Here is a 22,556-nt window from a genome sequence, read left to right on the forward strand (position 1 = left end):
AATCCCAGTGCCCTCAGCTGCTCCCCCATGGCTCCTCCAGACCCTTCCCCATCCCTGTGTCCCTCTTGGGAGCCTCTCCCAAGCTTTAGAGATATTTTTCCCCTCTGTGGTACCCAACCTGTCCCCAGAACTGGAGGTGAGGCTCTCACAGAGGGCACGAGGGGCTCCCAGTGCCCAGCCCAGCCATCCCTGAGCTCTGCTCCCCCAGTGCCCAGCCATCCCTGAGCTCTGCTCCCCCAGTGCCCATCAATCCCTGAGCCCTGCTCCCTGCACTCTGCTCTGCTGGCAGCAGCAGAACTTCTGCCTTTGCTCAGTGGAAATTGGATCTGGGGCTGAGCACCCATCCAGGACACCGAGATGCTTTATCCTGGTCTGAGCCAACAGGCAGGAGTTTGCACCTGGGGAATGAGGAGGAATTAAAGGCAGGGCAGCTCTGGGCTCTGCCCGAGCCCTGGGGCTCTCCTTGCAGGGCTGAGGTGCCCAGCAGACACCTCTGGGTGCCTCTCCTGCAGGGCAGCACAGAGCCCTGGCTGGGAGCAGCTCCACAGTTACATCATTTACTCCCACACACGAGCAGATATCACTGCAGGGCTGAGGTGTGCGAGTACAATCCCCAAAACCCATCGACTGTCACCTAGAATATAAGCTAAAATTAACTCATGAAATCAGCATGAGATTAAGATCACAGTATTTACACGGAGCAAAGGCAGCTGCTGCAAATACTTTGTTTGGCATCCTCTAACAGCTTCCAGAGGAGACCCCCTGTGCCACCAAACCCACTCTGGCACACCCACCTGGGCTCTGCAGCACCTTGGCTTAGCCTTTTTTCCTGATCACACGTTTGCAAGTTGTGAATCTTTAATCCAGGTGTCCCCTTCACGTGCTGAGCACCCCCGTCGTGTTCTCCAGCAGCACCAGGCTCTGGGATGTGAGCACAGGGAGGAGGTGCAGAGAGCCCAGGGAAGGCAGCAGGATGCTCAGAGGGATGGAGCAGCTCTGCTGGGAGGAAGGGCTGGCACAGCTGGGATGCTGTGCAGAGCCACAGTGTGTTAATGGAGTTGCCAAACACTCCACAACAATGAAAAAAGCCCCAAATCTCTGACTTAGGCAGGGATTTAGACACACTACACGGCACAGCAGAGATGTTGTAACAATCATTTCTCTTTGTAAATGCTGAATAAAACCAAAGATCAATCACATTTAATCAGAAATGCCTTGATCAATTCCTAATTAAAATTGCTCCTCAAAGTGAGCCCACGGCCTCTACCAAAACCCACAGCAATATAGCGAGGAACAGAGGAGGATGAAAGAAGCAGAACAGCAGTCCTGACTTTTGGTGAATATTCCATAATCATAATGTGATTGTCCCCTGTTCTCTGGGTGGCTCTTGCCTCTCTGCTGTCACCCACAAGGCTGAATGTTCAACAACCAGCACAGAGCTCGGGAGAGCTGATGGAATGAGCACCTCATTTCCACCATCTCACTAATTGTCACTCATTTCCCTTCCATATCCTCCAAGTGCTGAAGGCACAGCCCAGGGTGTGCTCCTGCACAAGAATGTTTGTCATTATTCTGCACAGAAAATTAAACTCACAGAGTTAAATCACCATTGCACACATGCACGACTCGAGCTGTACCTCAGAGTTCAGAAACAGGGAGGGACTGGGTCAGATCCATGGCACAGAGTGGGAAAATAAAGGTTTAGGCTCATACCAAATGTACTCTGAGTGCCCAGACTTCTCACAGAATTGAGAAATTGAGAATTGTTGCCTCCTGCAATGACCAGGTGCAGAACTGGGGTGCACAGAGCCCACAGCTCTTCAGGAGTTGTGCTGCTGCTCCTGGGCTCAGAGCATTTAATGCTTGTAAAAATTCCCCCAAAATAAGCCCTGCCCTATACCCAGAGATTTGTTACCACTTGATCAAAACCCCCTCTGGCAGTTCTCAGTCATTCTCAGCATTCTCATTCTGACTTCTCTTTCCCAAACCTTTGTTCCCATCTTTGCCCAAAGCCCAGGACTTGCAAGATGTTCAAATCAGAAACCATGAAGGTCCTGCTCTGCTTTTTCCAAAAATATTTGAAGCCAGGAAAATATTGTTAAATGAGAGGCCTTTAGTCAAGACCCTTGGAAGGGTCCTGGCACGAGGCTGGGTATTCAAATATCCAGGCTGTGCCCTTTTCCCACTGCCTGTTTACACCTTGGACAGCAAAAGACAAATACAGCTATTGGCTGTCTAATTTCTGATATTTCCTGGAGAGTTTCCCAGTTTCAAACCTCCAGAGGAACAAAAAAGTTCTTTGCAGATACCTCTGCTAATGGAAAACTTGGCACAGAGAGGATAAAACACTGATTTCTAAAACACATTTTATTTGAGAACCCCCTGCCCCGACCCCCTGTGTGACTCCAAGCTACACAAAAACAGTTCCCAGCCCATTTTGAGCTTTACTAAAAAAAACAAAGCTTGATGAAGATAATTCCAGCCAGAAACCTTCCCGGCCCTGATGTTCACCAGCTGATTTTTATGGCCCTCACTGGTGTGGAGGCTCCAGGCAGGTGCCCTCTCTAAGCAAGGACATGGAACGTCCTTGACTCAAGAGCAGAACACTTAATTAAATTCCCTGCTTTTGTTTTATTAAACCTCCTGCACATCCCCAGCTAAGTGCATGTTCTGAATACTCTCCACAAAGCCCTCACCACATTTCTCACTCCAGATAAACAAGAGAGGAGGTCAGGGTGCTTTGAGGATGGGAAGTGCAGGCTCTCAGCTCAGATGGAACCCAGATGCCACCCAGGAGTCAGACCAGCACATTTCCCCAGCCTGGAAAGCTCTGGGGGTGTTTGTTAATTGTGTTTAATTGGGGCTAAGCAGGGCAGGAGCTTCCAGCAGGAAGGTGCTGATCTGCAGAAGTCCCTGATCCCTGGGAACAGCCACTCCTGGGGAAGAGAGCCATGCAAACATGGGGACAAATGGAATTTTGCCAGCCCAGTGCTGAAGGGCAGCCCTGGAAATCAAGGAAGGTGCTGTGGAAAGCCTCTGGCACTGCAGCTCCCCTGGACAAAAGCTGGCAATAAAATCCAGCCCATTTCCAGCCCTGGAGCCTGGTCTGCCTCAGGATACCCCAGTTTTTAGGATGCTTTTCACATCCTTCCACAGCATTTCCAGATCTCCACTCGCTGCCCCTCTGCACAGACACTGACAATGTGATGCAAGACATGAAAAAGTTTGTTTTTGTGGCCCAGCTTTTGGTCCAGGGCATTTTCACGTGCACAGATTGCTCTCATCAAAGCAGATGAAGCCTCACAGAGGCCTGACCTGCCCGAGGGGCTGAGCACAAGCACAAACAGGAGCTGCCCCTCTGCACTCTCCAACTTTATTTCCAGAGCCTGTGTGTCTCCCCTGCTGCACAGCTGCCATCAGAGAGCACACGATTCATTTGCAGAAGCTGGAGCCAGGCTTAAAAACTCCATTAATTAAGTGTTGGCGGAGGTGTTTGGAAAGATGTTCCCATAAATATAGTGCTTTAAAGTGTTTCCCTAGAAACTGAGAAAAGAGTTGAACAATATGAAAAATACCCAGGCTGATGACTCCCCCATGGAGCAGTGCCTGGGCTGGAGGGAGTGTTTAGGAAAAAAGAACTTTTCCCCCAGTGTTATTTTTTTTGGCTACTGGAAATTCTTGGCTGGTGGCACAAAATGTAAAAATGAACTTCTTAATCATTCCTTGCTCCCCTGAGGCCTCCTGCTCTGCCCTGGTGCTGCAGGTTCAGGAATGCCCCAGGTGTCTGAGTGCTCCCAGGGTGTCCCTGCTGTGCCCAAGCACCTCAGCACCTCCAGGCACAGAGAGGATAAACAGGATAAACCTGGCAAACCCCACAGCCTCTTTCAACTGGCTGCTTATAGGATTTCATGGAATCACTGAGGTGGGAAAAGCCCTCCAGATTCACCGAGTTCCACCTGTGCCCAGCCCGGAGCACCCAGTGCCACCTCCAGCCCTTCCTGGGACACCCCAGGGATGGGATCCAAACCTCCCTGGGCAGTTCCAGTGCCTGAGCTCCCTTTCCATGGGGAAATTCCTGCTGATGCCCACCCTGAGCCCAGCCTGAGGCTTTTCCCTCTTGTCCTGGATGTCCCCCTGGCTGTCCCCTCCTGTCAGGAGCTGTGCAGAGCCACAGGGTCCCCCCTGAGCCTCCTTTTCTCCAGGCTGAGCCCCTTCCCAGCTCCCTCAGCCCCTCCTGGGGCTCCAGCCCCTTCCCCAGCCCGGGGGACCAGATGGAGAAGACAGGGTTTGGCAGAAAATCTTCTCAATCAGTTCGTTTATCTCTGCAGAAATGCAAGAGCAAATCCCTTTCTGGCTGGATGCTGCTGATAGCACAGAAGGATTAGAGTTGAAATTCCCTTGGAAAGGGAAGGAGGAAGAAAGCTCCAGGCTGATTGCAGCCTGTTAAATGACATTTTATAGCCTGCTATTTCTCACCTAAGCACAAGTGCGATCAAAGGACTTGAGATAAACAATGATTTAATGACTCCAAGTGTAGAAGCTGGAGAGGTTTTGAAAAGAGCTTGTGTACACAAGAATAAACACTTCTATTGCAACCTCAGCTGTTTGCTTTCCATGAATCCCCACTGCCAGGGCACTCAGAGCACACAAACACTTCCCTCAACTCCTTCCATTTCCTACATTTTGGATCATTTTGGTGCCTATTTGATTGCAACCACTCGGCCCAGCTCTTGTGCCCCTCAGGAGTGGCTGGCAGTGTCCTGAGCAGGGGGAAGAGGCACAGTCCAGCTCCTCCAGGACATCCTGGAGCTCCAGGGATGGGTCTTTGGGTCCCTGTCTCTCCCTCCATGACTCTTTCTCCTGTTTCTCCCAGGTTTGGATGGGGAGAGGAGACTGAGGAGCTTCCCTGCCTCCTCCTGCCTGTGCACAGCACCCAAACCCATCCCATCAACAGCTCCAGTTCTTGTGACCCACGGGGAAAAGGAGCCAGCACAGCAATCTCAGGATTTGGGACTCAAACACACAATTCCCTCCCGAGGGCACGGATGGACCAGTGCTCCCCGTGCCTCTGTACCAGGCCTTTGGGTTAAAAAATGGCATTTTGCCTCTGCTCCAGAACGAACACAACCAGTCCCACCGAGCTGATCCCTTGTTCCCTCACCTTGCTGCTCATTCCTCCAAGTCAAGATAAGATTAATGAGCTGCACACAGAACTGCTGGAGGGCTCTGCACTTTTCAAGCCACAAAAACACCTTCAGCAACAAAGTGAGAAAACTAAAGCTGATAAAGCCAAGTTTGGAAGCAATTAACATCAGTCTAAAATTCAGCGGGTTTGGGGGCTCAGCTTAAAAATAAAAAGCAATTACTGCTGTGGCAAACCGAAATAGTACCTTGTTTTTCCAAAGTTGACTTAGCAAAGGGAGCCTGACTTCACCAGCAGCTTGAATGAAAAGGGTTTTGTAAAAGCTCTTAACCTGCACTGGAGGTGCTGGTGATTTTTTTTTTTTTTTCACCTGTTTATCCACACTGTAAGAACCTGAGGAAGCAAGAATCCTCTCTCGTGTGAAGCACTCAGGACAATATCCCAAAATCTGCCTGGAACACAATTGTGGGATCAATATTTCCCATGTGTGGGAAAAGCCAGCATCCCTAAAGGAGACACGGGAGTCCTGCAACTTGATTAGAATAAAAGGAGGAATCTCAAAATTCCTTCTATCCCAAAATCCCGGCTGCATGTAACTCTCCTCCTTTCCCCACTGCTTCTGCAATAGGATTTGTGCTGCCCCTTTTATCTCTGACCCTAAAGTTCAGGAGTCAAACCTGTCTGGGGTCAGTAACAACCTTGCCCTTGGAGTTGTGGAGACATTAGGAGCCCCTTTAAAGCCATTTATTAACACCCCCGGAATTGTTTGTAAAGACATTAAGCACACATTTTCCCTTATCAGCATTAAGGAGATTTTCCAAGGGAAATTTCAGCCAGCCCAGGAAAATCAGGTGTCAGCTTTGACACCTGATCACTCAAAGCTCAATTAAGTGTCATTTCCTAAATTGTTGCAGTCGGTAAAGACGAAAGGAGAGGGAAGAAAGGTGAGGGGGAAAAGGTTGGGGGGGAGAAAAAAGGCAGGGAAAAAGGCAGCAGGGGAAAGGATGGGGAAAAGGCAGGAAAAAGGCAGGCTAAAAAAAAAAAAAAGTGGGGAAAAAGGTGGGAAAAATCAGGTCGAGGAAAAATGTGGGAAAAAAAGGTGTAGGAAAAAGGGAACAGGGGGGAAAAGACAGAAAAAAAAAGTCGGGAAAAAGGGGGTGGGAAAAATTGGTGGAGGGGGAAGTGAGGAGAAGGGACAAAGGGAAAAGGGCAGGGGAAAAAAGGCAGAAAAATACAAGGCAAAAATGCCATGCAGAACTGGGGTAGGTAAGAGTCACCGGTGCTCCAAAAATGTAAAAAGAGAGTGAGATTTAGCTCCCATGACATAAGGAGGGGCTGTCAGAAGCTCTGCCTCATTCCTGGCAGCTGGGAATGCTGAGCAGGGAGATGAGGGGAGCCTTACCCAAACCTGGGAAGGTTTTCATCATCCCAAAGGCACGGCACAATTGTGACTTACACTGGTAAGAGCCCAAGCCAGGCAGAGTTTGGCCTCTCTCTGGATTGCTGTAAGCAAATTGAGGTTTTCATTTCAAACCACTTGACAGGATCTCGTTAACCTAGTGCCTGTAATAAATGTACCCAATAACAATCGCCGAGTCACATGAAATTAAAAAAATCCAATAAAATATAAATAGGGAATACTCGTGGGTCATTTATTTTTCTACTCTGGAATTAGAGAAAATGAGGTCTGCCACCTCCCTCGAGCTGTGATGAATGCAAGTTCCAAACTGAACTGTCAAAAATTTCCAGGAATGTCTCTCCAACATCACATTGCAACCTTTTCAAAATTCATAACATTTTCAACTGAAAAGAAATCCTTGACTTGTCTGGGTCACATTTGACACCTCTCCAAATACCAGGGTGATGTCACAGCCTCAGAGAAGCTCCAGGAAACCCCAAGCCAGGCCCTGCTGCATGAGCAGAGAGTTTTATCTGCAGGCAGAGAGGAAATGCTCCCCTGCAGCCTTGGGGACACTTTGGGGCTCACTGCCCACCACAGCTCGAGTCCTTCCTCCTACCTCACATTCACATCAAGCTCTTCCATCACAGGCAACAGGCACAGGCAGCTGGGAGTTCAATGTCCATAGGAGAGACCTCATCCTGCAGCAGAGACAGAAACACTGGGATTAGTTCCAGCACCTCCCATAAATGCAGATTTCCCCCACTGGAGGATCCAGCCCATGTTCTTGATGTTCTTGGTGTTTTGGCCACCTGGGCACCCAGCAGCTCATGTTCAGCTGCTTTGGACCAGCACTTCCAGCTCTTTTTCCATCAGGCAGCTTCCCCCAGCCTGGCTGTGCCCCTTCCAAAATACCTGCACACCTGCAAGACTTCCCCAGCAACTTCCCAACTTCCAAAGGTACCAAAAGTAGCTTGAATAGAGCCAAGCTGAAGAAAGTTTGCAAAGCCCAGGTGGGAAAACACAAGCAAGAAGGCTTGGTAAATTAGTTTCTGTTTTTACACAAACCTAAAACATTGACTTACCACTAAATTAAACCAGGTTTCCTGTGACACTCTATTGTGCAGCCTTATGAATACTTAATAGCAGTGCTGTAATTACAAAGAGCTAAATGCTTTGCAGCTTGAGTTAAAATAAATGTACTTACTTCCAGCACCACTAAGTGATGTAAATATTAATGGGGTTTTTAACTCTATCAAAATTCCATCCTGACTCCAAAGAAATGAATGCACCATCTTAATAATGTGCTTGTGCATTTGCTGCTGCTAATCCAGTGGAAAAAATAGGCTCAGTTTCGGAGCACTTGAGGCTGTTGATTACCCCTTGTGCTGTCTCGAGGGAGGCAGGGATAAAGGCACCACCCCGGCGCTGTTCATGCCAGCCCAGATGCAAATAATGCCTCTGTGGCTCCTTGGCTTCAAAGGAAAACTGGAATAAAAGTGCCTCAGCCTTCCCAGACACCGATGGCAGGCTTGCAATGCAAATGAGCCCCCCACTCCCCAGACCTGGCTCAGGGTTTGCCACGAGGAGTAATTCAGGATGTATGTATTAGACATCATCTTGCAAGGGAAATTTGCTGGAGTCAAAAGGATATTTTTATCCAAAAAAAAAAAAAAAAAAAAAAAAAAGACAGAGCTTGGTGGGTCGCTTTTTGCAGCTTAAACCTTCAGCTGGTGATTCTTTGATTCTTTGGGCACTCTGCAATTTGCTGATTCAAAAACTGCTGCTGTGTTTTGCAAAGAAAAGGGTGAGAGGTCTCGAGATTCACCTCTGCATCCCTAAGACCTGACCTCCAACCTGAATTTGGAGGAAAAACCCAAAAATCCACTCTCCTGTGCTCCTGCTCCGGAGTTCTTCCATGGGACAAAACACCTGGTATGGTTTCACCCTGTGAGATATCAGCATAGAACTAATTCTAATTTCTCCTGCAAAATGGTTGTAAAACTTATCAATTATTTTGTATGTCAAAATTCCAGTTGGGGGGGCATCTTTCTTCCTTTGTTTTTCCGAGAAAAATTTGTAATTTTAGTGTGTACTGATGTTACACAATATCTGTACCATCGTGCTATCATGGAGACTTCTACAATAACTCAAACTTTCTAGATAAGAGTGAAATAAAAACCCCAAACGAAAAATTTTTGAAACTGAAAAAAAAAAATCTTCACATACAAAACCTCCCAAAAAACAAAGGCAATTCAGGAGCCAGCGTGGAAAGGCTGCACTGGTGGCACTGGGGAACTCAGGGGTGCTCCAGCTCACCTGGCACAGCACTGAGCCCCTGGCCTGCCTCTGCCCCTTCCCCTCCTCATCTCCTGTGAATGGATAAAAGGATAAACCCCATCCATGGATAAATGGATGGATCTGTCCCTGGATTTAAGGCATTAACAAAGATTTCACCTGTCACAGCCACTGGGGCTGGCTGGTGGCCAACAGGTGACCACGAAGCCCCACAGAGTGAGCTGCTGTGCCCAGGGGAGAGGGAAGTGTCCCCCCAGATGGCAGCAATGGCCACAGCACCGTCCCTGCCAGCACGCCAGCAGCAGCTCACTGACACACCGACGTTCTCCTGCCCCTTTATCTCCATCCCACTCGGCCCATCAGGCTCCGCTCCCTGGCACTGCCGAGCTGGTGACAGCAGGAGTTGAGTCACTGTGCAGAGCTCCCACCCCCATTTCCTGCAGCTCTGGGCTCTGGAGCTGCTCCTCCGCTCGTGCCACCCCAAAGGAAACATGTCCTAGGTGGGCTGAGGGCTCTGCAAAACCCATTCCATCCCCACGGACCCACAGTGGGCTGAAAAACCCCATTTCCATCCCCATGGACCCACAGTGGGCTGAAAAACCCATTTCCATCCCCACAGTGGGCTGGGCAATCTGTAAAACCCATTTCCATCCCCATGGACCCACAGTGGGCTGAAAAACCCATTTCCATCCCCATGGACCCATAGTGGGCTGAAAAACCCATTTCCATCCCCACGGACCCACAGTGGGCTGAAAAACCCATTTCCATCCCCACAGTGGGCTGAGATCTCTGCAAAACCCATTTCCATCCCCATGGACCCACAGTGGGCTGATATTTCTGCAAAACCCATTTCCATCCCCACGGACCCACAGTGCCCCTCCTGCCCCGCCAGGGATGGGTTTGAGCCCTGATCCAGAGCAGCACTGGGCAGGGACAGGCTCCAGGGGCAGGAATTCCTCCAGGGAACCCTCCCAGAGGAGAAGGGACACGGAGAACATTCCGGAGCACGGAACACCGATGCCACAATTCAGCCATGGACAGCAGCTGGCAGCTTCTCCAACACTCATTTACCAAGGAACAAAGCAAGTAAGGAGCCTCACACACGCCTTTCCTTCTGTCAGCAATTTGGCTTCCAGCCAAATGCCTTTTTTCCTTAAATACAACAAAATTCCTCACCTGAGACCAAGAGATTCTCCCTTGGCCAAGGCTGAGACCCTGTGCTGATCAGGGACCCTCAGTTCCTGAATTAATTCGGATTCAATCCACGGAGCCAGATCCATCAGACACAAACCTGTGCACAGGAGACTCAGACTGATAGTAAAAGGGTTTTAAAACCATGGGGATTAAGGGTTAAAAGGAAAAATGAGCTTAGTAGGCCCTGGAAAAATAAACACCCTAAGCACATGGAGAACTCATACTTGCTAGAGCTGCACTGTGTAGCTGGTACATGATAATTGATATAATTGTTAGATTTGATGATTGTTTAGTAATTAAATAAAATTACTGTTTAATCATAAGACTAATCATGAGAAATTGTGGTCAGTGACCTAAGAAAGATCATGAGAAACTCATGTCAATGTATACAATAGAACAATATAACTTTAATAATTAATATGTGAATTATGTAATGATAGAATATAAAATACGTTCAGCTCTAAAGCCGTGCCGGAGTCAGATTTGGGTCTGTACCCCTGATTCCCAGAGCTCTCAATAAAAGCACCTGCAGATAATGATATTCTGTGATTATTTGTGTTCCTGAAAGCTAAGAAGACTGGACCCAGCTGCACCTAAACTCCATCAGGAGAGCAAAGGGGTCACTCTGAGAGGGACCCCCTGACCCTTTTGGGTCTCTGGTCACTGTGTAAATCATTTGTAAACCATTCTAGATTGGTTTTAACTCTCTTTTCCTTTGTATTTTTCCTCCCTGTAGTAAGGAACAGAGTGAGCCTTGCCGTTGAACTTTCTCAATTCACACTTTTACCACATCCCACCAAAATCCCTTCTGCAATACCATTGGAGATAACTCTGAGTGATCAAGATTACCCGTTTGTGACACACTCTGCTGCACCACAGAGCAGGGAGGGGGATGCAAAAATAAAATAAAACTAAAATAAAAATACTAAAACAACTAAAAACCCCACCTAACTAAATAATAAAAAACTAAAAATACTAAAATGAAACTAAATTCAGTTTCTGCATGTCTCATGCTCTCAGTGAAGAGCTGGACTTATCACTGAGTGATTTTGTTCTTCTCTTTGCAACTGTAAGATAAAAAAATCCTCTTTCTAGTGATGTTTGCCAGCTTTCTAGAGCACAGTGTGGTGTGCAGTGAGGATGGCTGATTTCAGTGCAGCTTTCTGGCAGACACGTTTTTTAGGGGGTAACACAGAAGATGTTTAGAAACCCTTTAGCCTTCCCTTGGAAATTGCTATCCTTTTTCCCTGGAAAAATTCATTTTCCCCTGGAAATCCAACACCTCAGGGAGGAGTTCTTGGAAGTGCAGGGAGTCATTTTGCCTCCCTCCAGTGTGGGATTCCTGATTGGGGCCAGCAGAACCACTCTAACATAAATCACGCCTGCTACTGCAATTAAATCCATTATTTCAAGAGGCTCCTCACTTTCTGTAGAGAACAGCTGCTAAATTGAAGCTGGGACTGAATAAAAAGAGAAGTGTTGCTTGATTCCCTACACATTCCACTTTTGGGGTGGTGATTTTCCTCATAGCTGCATCATTAGCAGATAAAAAGAAGTTGTTAGCAGAGGTGAACTGGACCAGACCTTCCCAGCCCACATTAAACTGCTATTTTTGCAGCGAGGGTCACCTCAATCCAAAGACAATTTTTTGCTCAGCACTGCAGAGAAGTCCAAAACCCTCCAAGTGTTGTAAGAGAATATCCTGCCTGTGACAACGCTTGAGGAGCAGGAGATACCAAAGTGATTCACTTTGTTCTCTCCCAGATAAAATGGCTTTATTTCCCATTTCTGGGAAATTTCTGCCCCCTCCCATGGCACCTCTTGCTTTCCCTGCCACTGCTGTCCCTGCTCTCCCCAGGAAGGACAAAGCTGATAAGCAGAGACAGATTGCTGGGCTGGTGTGAATCCAGCAGCATTCCAGCAGGGAAAAATGGAGCACTTTGCTTAAACAGAGAAATTAAAAGAGAGACGTGACACATCCCGAAAAATCAAATGGAGTCCAGCTTGAAACAGAGAGCACAGAAGAAATGGCTTTATATTTCAAAAGGTCTTTGAGGAAAGGCTCTGCTTGCCCACCCAGAGCACAGGCTGAGTTTAGGGGCTGGTGCTCCCAAGGGATGCCAGTCTCGGGTGGCACTGGGGTGAGTGGCAACCACACCTCGTGGGCAAACAGCCTTTTCTTGGTGCCAGCCTGCCCTTCACAGCCCAGCCGTGCCCTCGGAGCCTCCTCAGCCTCACATCACATTCCTCTGGCAATGGCAAAGCTGAAATTTCATCCTCGAGCACCAAAATAGCCCCACCAGGCAGCACAGCCCAAGGGCTGCCCCCCAGGCAAGGGCACGGCGAGGCACTCGTGTCCTCCTGGATCAAATATTTACGGCAGCAAACTTCTCCAGGGTGACTTTGCTCCAAAGCAGGGCCACCTGCAGCAGCTCCCTGCCTCTGCCAGGCTCATGTGAGCAGGGAGGGGAGCAGCTGGAAAACCTGGGGGTATTGCCTGGGGCAGGGGCACTGTGAGCCCTCCCAGCCCTGCCATCCAAACCAGGCCTTCAGCTGCACTCAAAGCTCAGCCCAGGGACAGGGGAGAGCCTGGCTCTCTCAGAAGACCAAAAATACAATTAGAGATGTCAATTAACAGCTGAGGGCAAGAGGGAGGGTTGAGTCCTGTCTCACCACCCGAGTCAGATCTGTGCAGGGCTGCCGTGCTCCCTCTTTGCTCACAAGTCATCCAACTTCCTCAGAACTTACTTCTTCTCTCCTAAAAACTTCCCAGGTACCAGCTGTGCTTCCTGTGTCAAATAAATTGTTTGTTTAGTGGCCATGCAGACTAGGAATGCTGGTAAATTTGGGAATCCCTCAGCTTTGCCATGGGGCTGGTGCTGCTGGTCCCTCCCAGCCTGCTGCAGGTGATGTCTTCAGTTTGAGATTTCTTATTTCCAGACTTTTTACTGCATTTATAACTCTGAACTCCATGTAAAGTGTCAGCAGCTCTCCTCACAGCTCAGCACACTGAACAATCCTGAACCAGCCCAGAACCAGTTCAGGCACACTGAACAATCCTTCTCCAGCCCAGAACCAGCTCAGGCACAGGGTGTGGGGATGGAGTGCTGAATCCAGGGGGATGAGCATTTATCCAGCATTTTCCTGCCACCTTCAGTCCCTGATTCCAGCCCTCCATCCCCTAAACACAGCAAATCTCTCCCTGGAGGATTCAGCACATCCTCACTGAGGTGTTTGCTCTCCTCTCACACCTCAGCTGCCAGGATCCCACTGCCTCTCCGAGGAGGAGAAACTTCTGATGTTCAGACGATGGAATTGCGGAGATTTGGTTCTTAAAATAGCACGAAAAAGGAAAAAAAAACACCCGTGTGAAAGACAAACCTGTGCTTGAGGAGCAGAATTTCCTTTCCTCCTCCTGTAACAGGAGAGAAAAGAACTCCTTTATCCCCCCAGGGATTTCAAGCTCTTTCAGATGAGATTTAATTACTCGGGAGAGCTGTTTGGAGCTTTTGTTCAAGATCTGAGTAACTCAGAGAGCACCGAGTGCCACCTGAGAGCCCCGTGTTCCCTTAATTGCTGGGATAAATGAGGCACAGAGATCCCCGTGGTGCCTCTGGTCCAGCCCAGCCTCTGAGGCATCACCCAGGCAGCTCTGAAGGCACTTTGCTTCCCAAATAATCCCCACTTACCCCAGACGCTGGTGGCATTCAGGGAGAAGTGCCCAACTGCACCAGGCTCTGTAATTATAGCCTGGCTTGTTGCTAATTAGTATTTGATTAACCCACTGCTGCTGCTTTATCACCCAAATAAATAATTCCCACTCAGAGCACCTTAACCAGGTGTAAAATCATCACAGCTGGGCACGGGGAGGGATTTCCACATGGAAAAGGAGATTAAACACCGGCAGGTTTGGATCCCCAGCCCTGGAGGTGTCCGAGGAAGGGCTCTGGGCTGGGGATGAGGAGGGGATCAGGCACAGCTGGGACTGGATGGGCTGGGAGGGCTTTCCCAGCCTCGGGGATTTGGGATTCTTGAGCAACGAGGGATGGACAGAGTGCTGAGCTAAAAACATCCAGGCCTCCATGAAAATCCTCCAGCTCAGCTGGCTTTTGGGAGCTGGAAATACAGACTGAGGTGGGGCAGGGAAGTGCTGAGGATCCCCCGTGCCTGGAGCTCTGAACCTGCTTGGGTGTCCAACGCCATCAAACACCAGATGTTTCCTCCCACCACATCTGCTTTGGCAAGAAATGTCTCTGGCAGGTCCCTCGTGCTCTCCCCAGCCTCTCTGCCTGCTCAGCCTGAGGATCACAGCCTGCCCAGGCTCTCTCCTGCAGAGTCCAGCTCCTCCTCAGCCCCTCTGAAGCTCCTCCTGACAGGAGCTTTCAAACCCTGGCTCTGCTTGGCCAGCGCTCCTCGAAGCTCACTCCCCCACGACTGACTGCCCCACTCCATTTCCTCCTGAAATTACCAAAAAGAAACTCCCAAAAATCTTCCTGAAAGCATTTTGCAGTTCCCATGTTGCTTGTGAGAAGGATTTTCTACTTTTTATTCCCGTGCACAAAGAATCTCGGACTTTCTGCCACTTACAGCCACCACGAATATTCCAGCAAACAAACTGATCAGAAGTCCCATTGGAACAGCAGATTTTTAACTGAATATTGGGTATTACTTATTAATTAGTTCTGAATTTACAGTGGCAAGGATTAGCAACAAAAATCTGATTTAGTCCCTAAGATAATTCAACAGGACAAAGGAATCAACAGTCTGTGACTTTTACGTTCCTTAGAACTGAACAAAAACAGCTGCAGCATCAGTGACCAAAAATTTGCAATGAATGGCCCACAGATTAACACAGAAAAGAATCTGAATGTTGTCAGAATTTGTGATTCGTAGTTCTTAATCTAAAATTCATCTACATCTAAAAATCTGCAATATAAAGCTCAGCATTCAGCCATCTCCACAGTTCTCAGGAGTGAGATATTCCTTATTCTTGAGCTCACCTGGACTCAGGCTGGGTTCCTCCTGTGCTAAATTACTTTGGAGGCTGCAGCATGCTCAGACTGCAGGGATTTATGGATGGGATGGTCAGTGAGACTGGAAAGGGCACAGGCAGCATCCATGAAGGTCTTTATTTTGAAATTCTGTGGTTTTAAACGAGAAAAAGGTTTGGTCACAACCAGGTAAAGCAGCTGAAGAAAGACCTGAAATTTCTGTGAAAAATACGATATAAAAGGTTTGTGGATTCATTTGGGGCAGGAGTCTGAGGTAGGGCAAGAGCTCCTGCTGGCCAGGCAGGTTGGAAATCCTCTAAATACAAGGTGCTTTGGGGCATTTTTCACCAAAATTCCTTTATTTTCACCTACTGAAGCTCCTTTCTGTCCTCCCCAGCACTTGTGCCAAACCCTGATTATGAGTCTGCTGGGCCTGAGCGTGCCCAGCCCCAAACAACTACAGAGACTCCAAATTGTGGCACAGAAAAGCAAAACCTGGCAAGTTTTCCATAAAGGAGTTGCAGAAGGGAGCTGCCACCTTGGCCAGCACACCTCTGCAATTCCCTCCTTGTTTTCAGGCTCACCTGGCAGCACAGGGATACCTGGGGACAGCACAGCACCACTGCAAATGTTTATAAAAACCCCAAAAAGTGCCTTTAAAATGGTGAATTCCTGTTTGCACTCCCTCTCTGGAGTACAGGGACACACAGGGGTGGAGGAGTAGCAGCAGCCTACAGATGCAGTTTGATGCTGCTTTTAAAAACTTCCATGTGGGTGTTTGCCAAAGGAGCTTTTTTTTTTATATATATATAATTTATTTTCTTCCCTGCTCGTGAAACAGCTGACTTTTATTCATATTTACACAGTCCCTCAGAAGGCAAATGAAAAACTCTTCCTGAGAAGTTGCAAAGTATTAAATTAGCCAAAAGTAAATGTTATTTTTGGAAAACAAGTTCCAGGTGTGGCTGCCAGACTCCTTCCACCCAAAGCTGCAGCATTTAAGGGAACAAAAGAGGCTGGATATGACAAAAGGAATGTCACTGCTATTGAAATAAAAACAGATTTTGCTCTCAAGCAAAAGCTGTTTGATAGCCATTTCTTTTACCTGGATGGTTTTCCCAGAGCTGGCAAAGAAATCAGGGGGGTTCTCAGTGCCCAGAATGATCTGGCAGCTTCCCAAGCCATTCACAGTCACTCACAATGGGTAATTTATCATTTTGGAGTTTTTTTAATTTCTATTTTTCGTTCTTGCTCTCCCCTATCCTTTAAGATCCCCCCCCATACACATTTATCACCACGAACTTTTCTGCTTTGAGTTTGTTTCACCCTGAAATCCCCTGACCCCAGCAGTGCTCAGAGACCTTGTCACGAAGTCAAAAACTCCCGTGGTTTTGTTTTAGCCCATGGAAAAAGCTGCCAGTTTTGTATGAGGAATTACAAGGGTTTGAGTAGTGTGGTAGCTGAATTAACAGAGGGCAGAAAAGTAGAAATTTGGGTTTTTTTAGAATGTAGTTCAGGGGGTCAAGATGGAGGGATTTGGGTGTGCCCTGGCCTTCTTCTCCTTCTCCTTGCCCTCCATGTCTTGCTGTGCTGGTGACACTTTTCTGTTGGTTTAAGGGAGAGACACACTGTCCAACATAAGTGATAATTATTGGCATGGTTTTGTAAACAGACTGTACCTAACTTTTGATATAAAATGTAAATGCCACCCGAAGGGACAGGCAGATTGCCATGGCTTCCTTTCTGGATGGACCTCAGCAGGTCAGAGAAAGAATATTACAGATAAAGAAAAATAAACAGCCTTGAGAACTCGATCCTGTGCATTCCAGACTCCTTTGGCTGCACGGGCTGGGAAATGAGGATTTTACACTGCTGGGGTCCCGACAAGCTGACCCCGAGACCCAGCTACAACCCTTCTTCATTCAAAGCAGCAAACACTGAATTTTCTCTTTGCCTGGCAGGAAATGCCATCAGGCCCTGCTCTGGAAGAGGCAGAAGTGAAGTTTGAGCTCTCTTAGCACAAATCAGTGCAGGGACACCCAGCTCTGAGTGCTGACTGAGCAGCTCAGCTTTGGTCACACCAATTCCCTGGAAGCTGTTCCCTCCAGGAATTCATGGGCAGCAATGCCACGTTCCCCAACCCTGCTTTTCATCACAGCTCCTCAGAGATTGGGATGGGGCAGGGGAGAGGGCAGGGGGAGGCTGAGATGGGAGGAGGGAACGGATCCGGCCTCCGAAGAGGAACTGACGTTGCAGTTTTTGCCCTGCTCATTGTACAGTAAATAAAGAATTAAGGAAGATTGCTGGAAATGTGTCCATTCAGGCAGCAGCTGGATTTCCTGTTAATTGCTTTGGGAGTGAGGGAGGAGGGAGAAGTGTGGAGACATCACAATGAGCAGCCAGTGCCTGGTGAGTACCCAAAGCCTTACTCTGCACATGTGCTGCTAAGGATAGAAATAGAGATTTGCTCTCACCAAAACCCCTACTTAGTGAGGGAGGGTGAACACAAAAAATAAATCTGTCTCTCCCTGAGATAGAGAGTGCAAAGTAATTTATCATGGCATTTGTTTTGGAGGAAGGAGTGGCACCAGGTTTTCCCTGCCACGAGCAGCTCAGCCCCAGTTCCCCCAGTGGCTCCCACTGCCCTGAGACTGGAGCCAGCTGAGCACAGGGAGAGGAGGGGCCTGGCATGAAAAGGACCAGCCCAAAGCACAGAAATCACAGAAACATGGGATGGTTTGGGTTGGAAGGAACTCAAAACTCTTCTATTCCACCCCCTGCCATGGCAGGGACACCTCCCACTGTCCCAGGCTGCTCCAAACCCATCCAGCCTGGCTTGGGCACTGCCAGGGATCCAGGGGCAGCCACAGCTGCTCTGGGCACCTGTGCCAGGGCTGCCCACCCTCCCAGGGAGGAATTTCCTCCCTGCATCCCATCTAAACCCACTCTGCCAGCTGAAGCCATTCCCTGTGTCCTGCACTCCAGATTAACCCTGTCCTGTGCCAAGCCTGGCCTTGGCACCTGACAGGCAGCTCTGGGTTCACAGGGAGGGGAAGGTGCTGGGAAAGCTGGAGATATTTGGATATTCACCCTGGGTGCACTCAGGAAGGGGAAGGAGAACCTGTGCTAACATCACACCTTCCCAAGCCAGCCAGGGCAGCCAGCAAGAAGGGGCTGTGAACAGGGAAGCAGGAAACCCTGAGCTGACACAATCTCCTGCCCTGTTATCTGCACCTTTGCTTTATTATATTTAATCAGGCTTTTGATCTGGAGGAAGAACATCTGAAGAGAAAACAGCACCAAAATCTTTTGTCAGCACCAACTTTGCAGATCCAATAAAACCTCCGAGCGACGTCAAGTCAGCAGATCCAGCCAACAGCTTTTCTTTGGGACCATGGATTTTCACAGAAAATCACATTACACTGCAGTCAGACTTTTCCAACAGGAAGTTCCCATTTGTCACTTAAAAAACCAACTCGCTACCAAGAAAATCTGTCATGCAGTTGTTTCAGCTCTGTATTTCTTTCCAGGCTGTAAAGCAGATTCTGAGGCCATGGAGAGAGGAATCAGATGGAGGAAAAGGCCTGGAAGAGGCCCTGAGGAGCAGTTTGAGCAGACCCAGCTATACTTTAACCTGCTGTGGATGACATTTGGAGATGGAGGTTCCACATTCTCATTATGCAGCCTCCCAGGGGAAGCACACATAGGGATTTTTCGAGGCTCTCTCCTAAATCTTCCTTGCTGCATTTTATTGCTGTGACTTCTCTCCCTGCTCTCGGCAGGCTGGGTTCATTCCTCTTGCTGCAGACACTGCTGCATCTGCACTGCAGCCCTGTGGACAGCCCTGGCTGTGCTGGCACTGCCCCAGAGCCCCCTGCCCCAGCTCTGCTCATTCCTGAGAGCTCCCAGACCCCTCCCGTGCCTTTCCCAAAGTGCAAACCTGAAAAAAGCACTGGGAGGGAGGGTTCCTCCCATGCTTTCCCCATCCCACCCCTCTGGATGGGCGCTGCTGCTGGGTTTGCCTTTTCCCAGCATTGGTTGAGGGGTTTGGTGATTCTCTGTTCTCTCTGTGTGACTTCCATGTCCTTTTCCATGCAGTGCCTTCTACCTGATCATGGAATCACAGCATGGGCTGGGTTGGAAGGGACCTAAAGCCCACCCAGTGCCACCCCTGCCATGGCAGGGACACCTTCCACTGTCCCAGGTTGCTCCAAACCCATCCAGCCTGGCCTTGGGCACTGCCAGGGATCCAGGGGCAGCCCCGGCTGCTCTGGGAACCTGTGCCAGGGCTGCCCACCCTCCCAGGGACCAGCTTCTTCTCCAGGCTGAGCAATCCCAACTCTCAGCTTTTCCCAGTCCTCTTGGCCTTTTTTCCATCCTCCCCTAGTGCAGGCAGTGGCTCCTGCCTTGGCACAGCCCATCCTCACCAGCTCCATGGATTTCCTCGGGGAGATCCTTTGCCAGCAGACACCCAGGGATGAGCACAGCCTCCCAGAGAAAGCCTCAGGAGGGAGGTGGGAATTCTGCACTGCTCCACCTTCCTGAACCCTCAGGAGCTGTGGGCACTCAGGTGGGACAAGGCTGGCCCCACCCAAGGCTGGGAGGAGCAAATTCCCAATTCCTGCCATGGGATAGCTGCACCTGGGGGATGCAAACTCCTCACCAGCAGCTCCATGGCACAGTGACCTCCTGCAGTTTTCCATGGCAGGTGTGAATTCCAGAGGGGTGGTCCTGCTGCAGAGGCCATCCCACAGCCATCTCTCTCCAGGCTGCTTTTCCTGCTGGTGTTCCTTTTAGCTGGGTTTTGTTAAGTGCTAAATCACCTAAAAATGTTTCCATGAGCCAAGATTGGAGCTCTGCATCACCTATTTTTGGATCCTTGATCTGGGCTCTCACTGCTGATTCTTTTTTTTGTGTGTGTGTTTGTTTTTAAATAAACAAAAGCTGGAACAATAAATGTCTGGGCACCCAGAGAGTAGTGAGGGATCAGATGTTTGCTAGAAGGAGGGATGTGGAAAAGAAAGGAATTCTGCAGAGCCAGAAGACCTCTCAGCTCATCTGTCAGGGAGGGGAGGGCAGGGAATCCTTGGGATGCAAACAAACACGGATGAGCCGGGGAGAAACATTAATCCAGAATTAATCTGCTGCCACCGTTAGCATTATGGCCAATAACAAACAGTGGGGTGTGCTCACAGCCCTTCCCCAGTGCCAGAATTCCATGCAGCAGGAATTCCTGGCTGCTGGAAAGCCGTCCTCTGCTCCAAGCTGTCCTTCTCTGAGCTAACAATTTCCCTGGCACTCCCATCTTACAGATATTTGTGCTCACATTGCCCTGACCTCACCCCAGCCTGTCCCCCACAGGTGAACACCCCAGATTTCTCCTTCCTTTTAGCATTTACATGGTAAATGGCAATTCCATGGAGCAGGGAAGTCCTGAGCTGAATGGGCAGAAGGAAACTCCCTCTTCCTCCAACTCCCTATTCCCTGGCTGTGTTTTAATCATCCCCGAGCAAGCTCTGCCTGCTGTATTTTATTAAAAGCAAACACAAGTGCAGAAGGGCTGCTTGTTTTCCTCCCTGAGCTGCAATAGCAAGGATCTGATCAATAAAACAACTCAGCCAAGGCGAGCCCGTGGAAAACGGGCCACTCGTAAAAGGCATCTTTGCAATTAGTTTTTATCAGCTCCATGGTTTTCTGCTGACCAAGGAGGCTCCTAAACTCAGAGCAGCAAGGAGATGCTTGCTCTGCACTTCCCCGCTGCCCCTGTGGTGCGGAGCAGCCTGGGCCATTTCTCTGCTTCCCACTGAGAGATTTTGGAAGCTGCAGAGGTGAATCTCCTGGGTCTGGGGCAGTGGGTCCATGTGCAGCACGGCCTGGAAGTCAGAGCCAAGAACAGGGAGGGGATGAAGGCAAAGAGGAGGGAAAGGGAACTTCATTTTCCAGAGGAGAAGGGAAAGGGAACTTCATTCCCTTCATTTTCCAGAGGAGAAGGGAAAGGGAACTTCATTCCCTTCATTTTCCAGAGCAGAAGGGAAAGGGAACTTCATTCCCTTCATTTTCCAGAGCAGAAGGGAAAGGGAACTTCATTCCCTTCATTTTCCAGAGCAGAAGGGAAAGGGAACTTCATTCCCTTCATTTTCCAGAGGAGAAGGGAAAGGGAACTTCATTCCCTTCACCTTCCAGAGGAGAAGGGAAAGGGAATTTCATTCCCTTCATTTTCCAGAGCAGAAGGGAAAGGGAACTTCATTCCCTTCATTTTCTAGAGGAGAAGGGAAAGGGAATTTCATTCCCTTCATTTTCCAGAGGAGAAGGGAAAGGGAACTTCATTCCCTTCATTTTCCACAGTGGAAGGGAAAGGGAACTTCATTCCCTTCATTTTCCACAGCAGCACGGGCTCTTGGGTGCTCGCCTCTGCCACAGGACCTGTTCCCCTCTCAAATTCCCATTTCTGCCCCTGACTGCCTGGCCAGTGCCTTCTCTCCCCTGGAGTTTGGTGATAGCTCAGCAGATTTTGTTTCTTGGAGGGTTCAATCGAACTCTGTCTTCTCCTGTTTTAACTCTAGCATTTGAACCCAGCAAAGTTACTGAACACATTCTGGTGGTTCTTAATGTTCTTGGAAGATGCTTTCCCTTCATCCTTAACCCCCTGCTCATTACTATTTCACAGATTCCTTTAGCCTCCCTTATCAGACACCTACATATTCTAATTCTTAATTTATATTCATTGCTGCAACTTTCCCTTATTTTTCTGGGGACAGTGTTGTCTGGGTTTGGGTTTCTATTTTATTTCCTTTTTCTCTTCTCTGCTGAATGATAAAAATTCTGCTTGGCAGTTTTTCCTGTTAGGGAAAACATGTTTTTGTTACAATCCCATGGAGAGCCCATGGAGAAGAAACACATTCCACTGCCTTGGCTCATCTAAAATCAGCTGCAACCTTGAGTTGTGTCAGACAGAGCTCTGAGAGGGGCTTTTATGGTGGCAGCTTTGGCTTCAGGGATGTCAAAGCAGCCATAAAGAAGAGCCAGATCACCCCAGACATCCTCCCCAAGCTTTTGTGGTCCATGTGGAACCAGCCTGGCTCTCACCTCAGCAATCATTTCACCACCAGGCCCCAGTCCACACCCTCTGGTTGAGCTGAGGAGCCCCAAAAGAGCCAGGACACCACAGAACAACTTCTGGGATGATGGCCATGGAAAAGCTCATTTGCTGGATCCAGAGCTTCAGCTGCATCCTTCCAGTCCTCTCAGGAAGACCTCTGAGGAGCTGTTTAATTGCGACCTTCCTGATGTTAAACAGCCCTGGTACACCAAAAATAGGGGATTAATGATTAACCCTTCTGCACCTGGGGAAGGTGTTGTGGGCTTTCCATGGGTGCTCTGAGAGCACATCAGCTGCTGGCAGGGATAAAGTGGAATTTTAGTGCTTTTGGGGGCTGCCAAGCACAAAGGTGAAAGCCTCAGGCAGTGTGGACAGGGCTCAGGTGGGAACAGCCACTGCAGGCACAAAGAGAAGAGAGGAGGAGGTGGTTTG

The 22,556-nt window shown here is 49.0% G+C and overlaps 1 protein-coding gene across 2 annotated transcripts in view; it reads right to left on the minus strand.

Moving 5' to 3' along the window:
- The window catches only part of HTR4 (5-hydroxytryptamine receptor 4), a 71,449-nt gene that overhangs the window by 43,700 nt on the left and 5,193 nt on the right, over positions 1–22,556 (minus strand). For both annotated transcript variants that reach the window (XR_002466981.3, XM_021547194.3), the window contains exon 2: positions 7,162–7,243. Coding sequence is in view for 1 of the 2 variants with exons in the window: in XM_021547194.3 (XP_021402869.2) it covers positions 7,162–7,187 (26 nt within the window). In the remaining variant the exon portion in view is untranslated. The remainder of the gene's footprint in view (positions 1–7,161; positions 7,244–22,556) is intronic.

Source organism: Lonchura striata, chromosome 15 (genome assembly GCF_046129695.1).
Source record: "Lonchura striata isolate bLonStr1 chromosome 15, bLonStr1.mat, whole genome shotgun sequence".
In the NCBI taxonomy this organism is placed as follows: domain Eukaryota; kingdom Metazoa; phylum Chordata; class Aves; order Passeriformes; family Estrildidae; genus Lonchura; species Lonchura striata.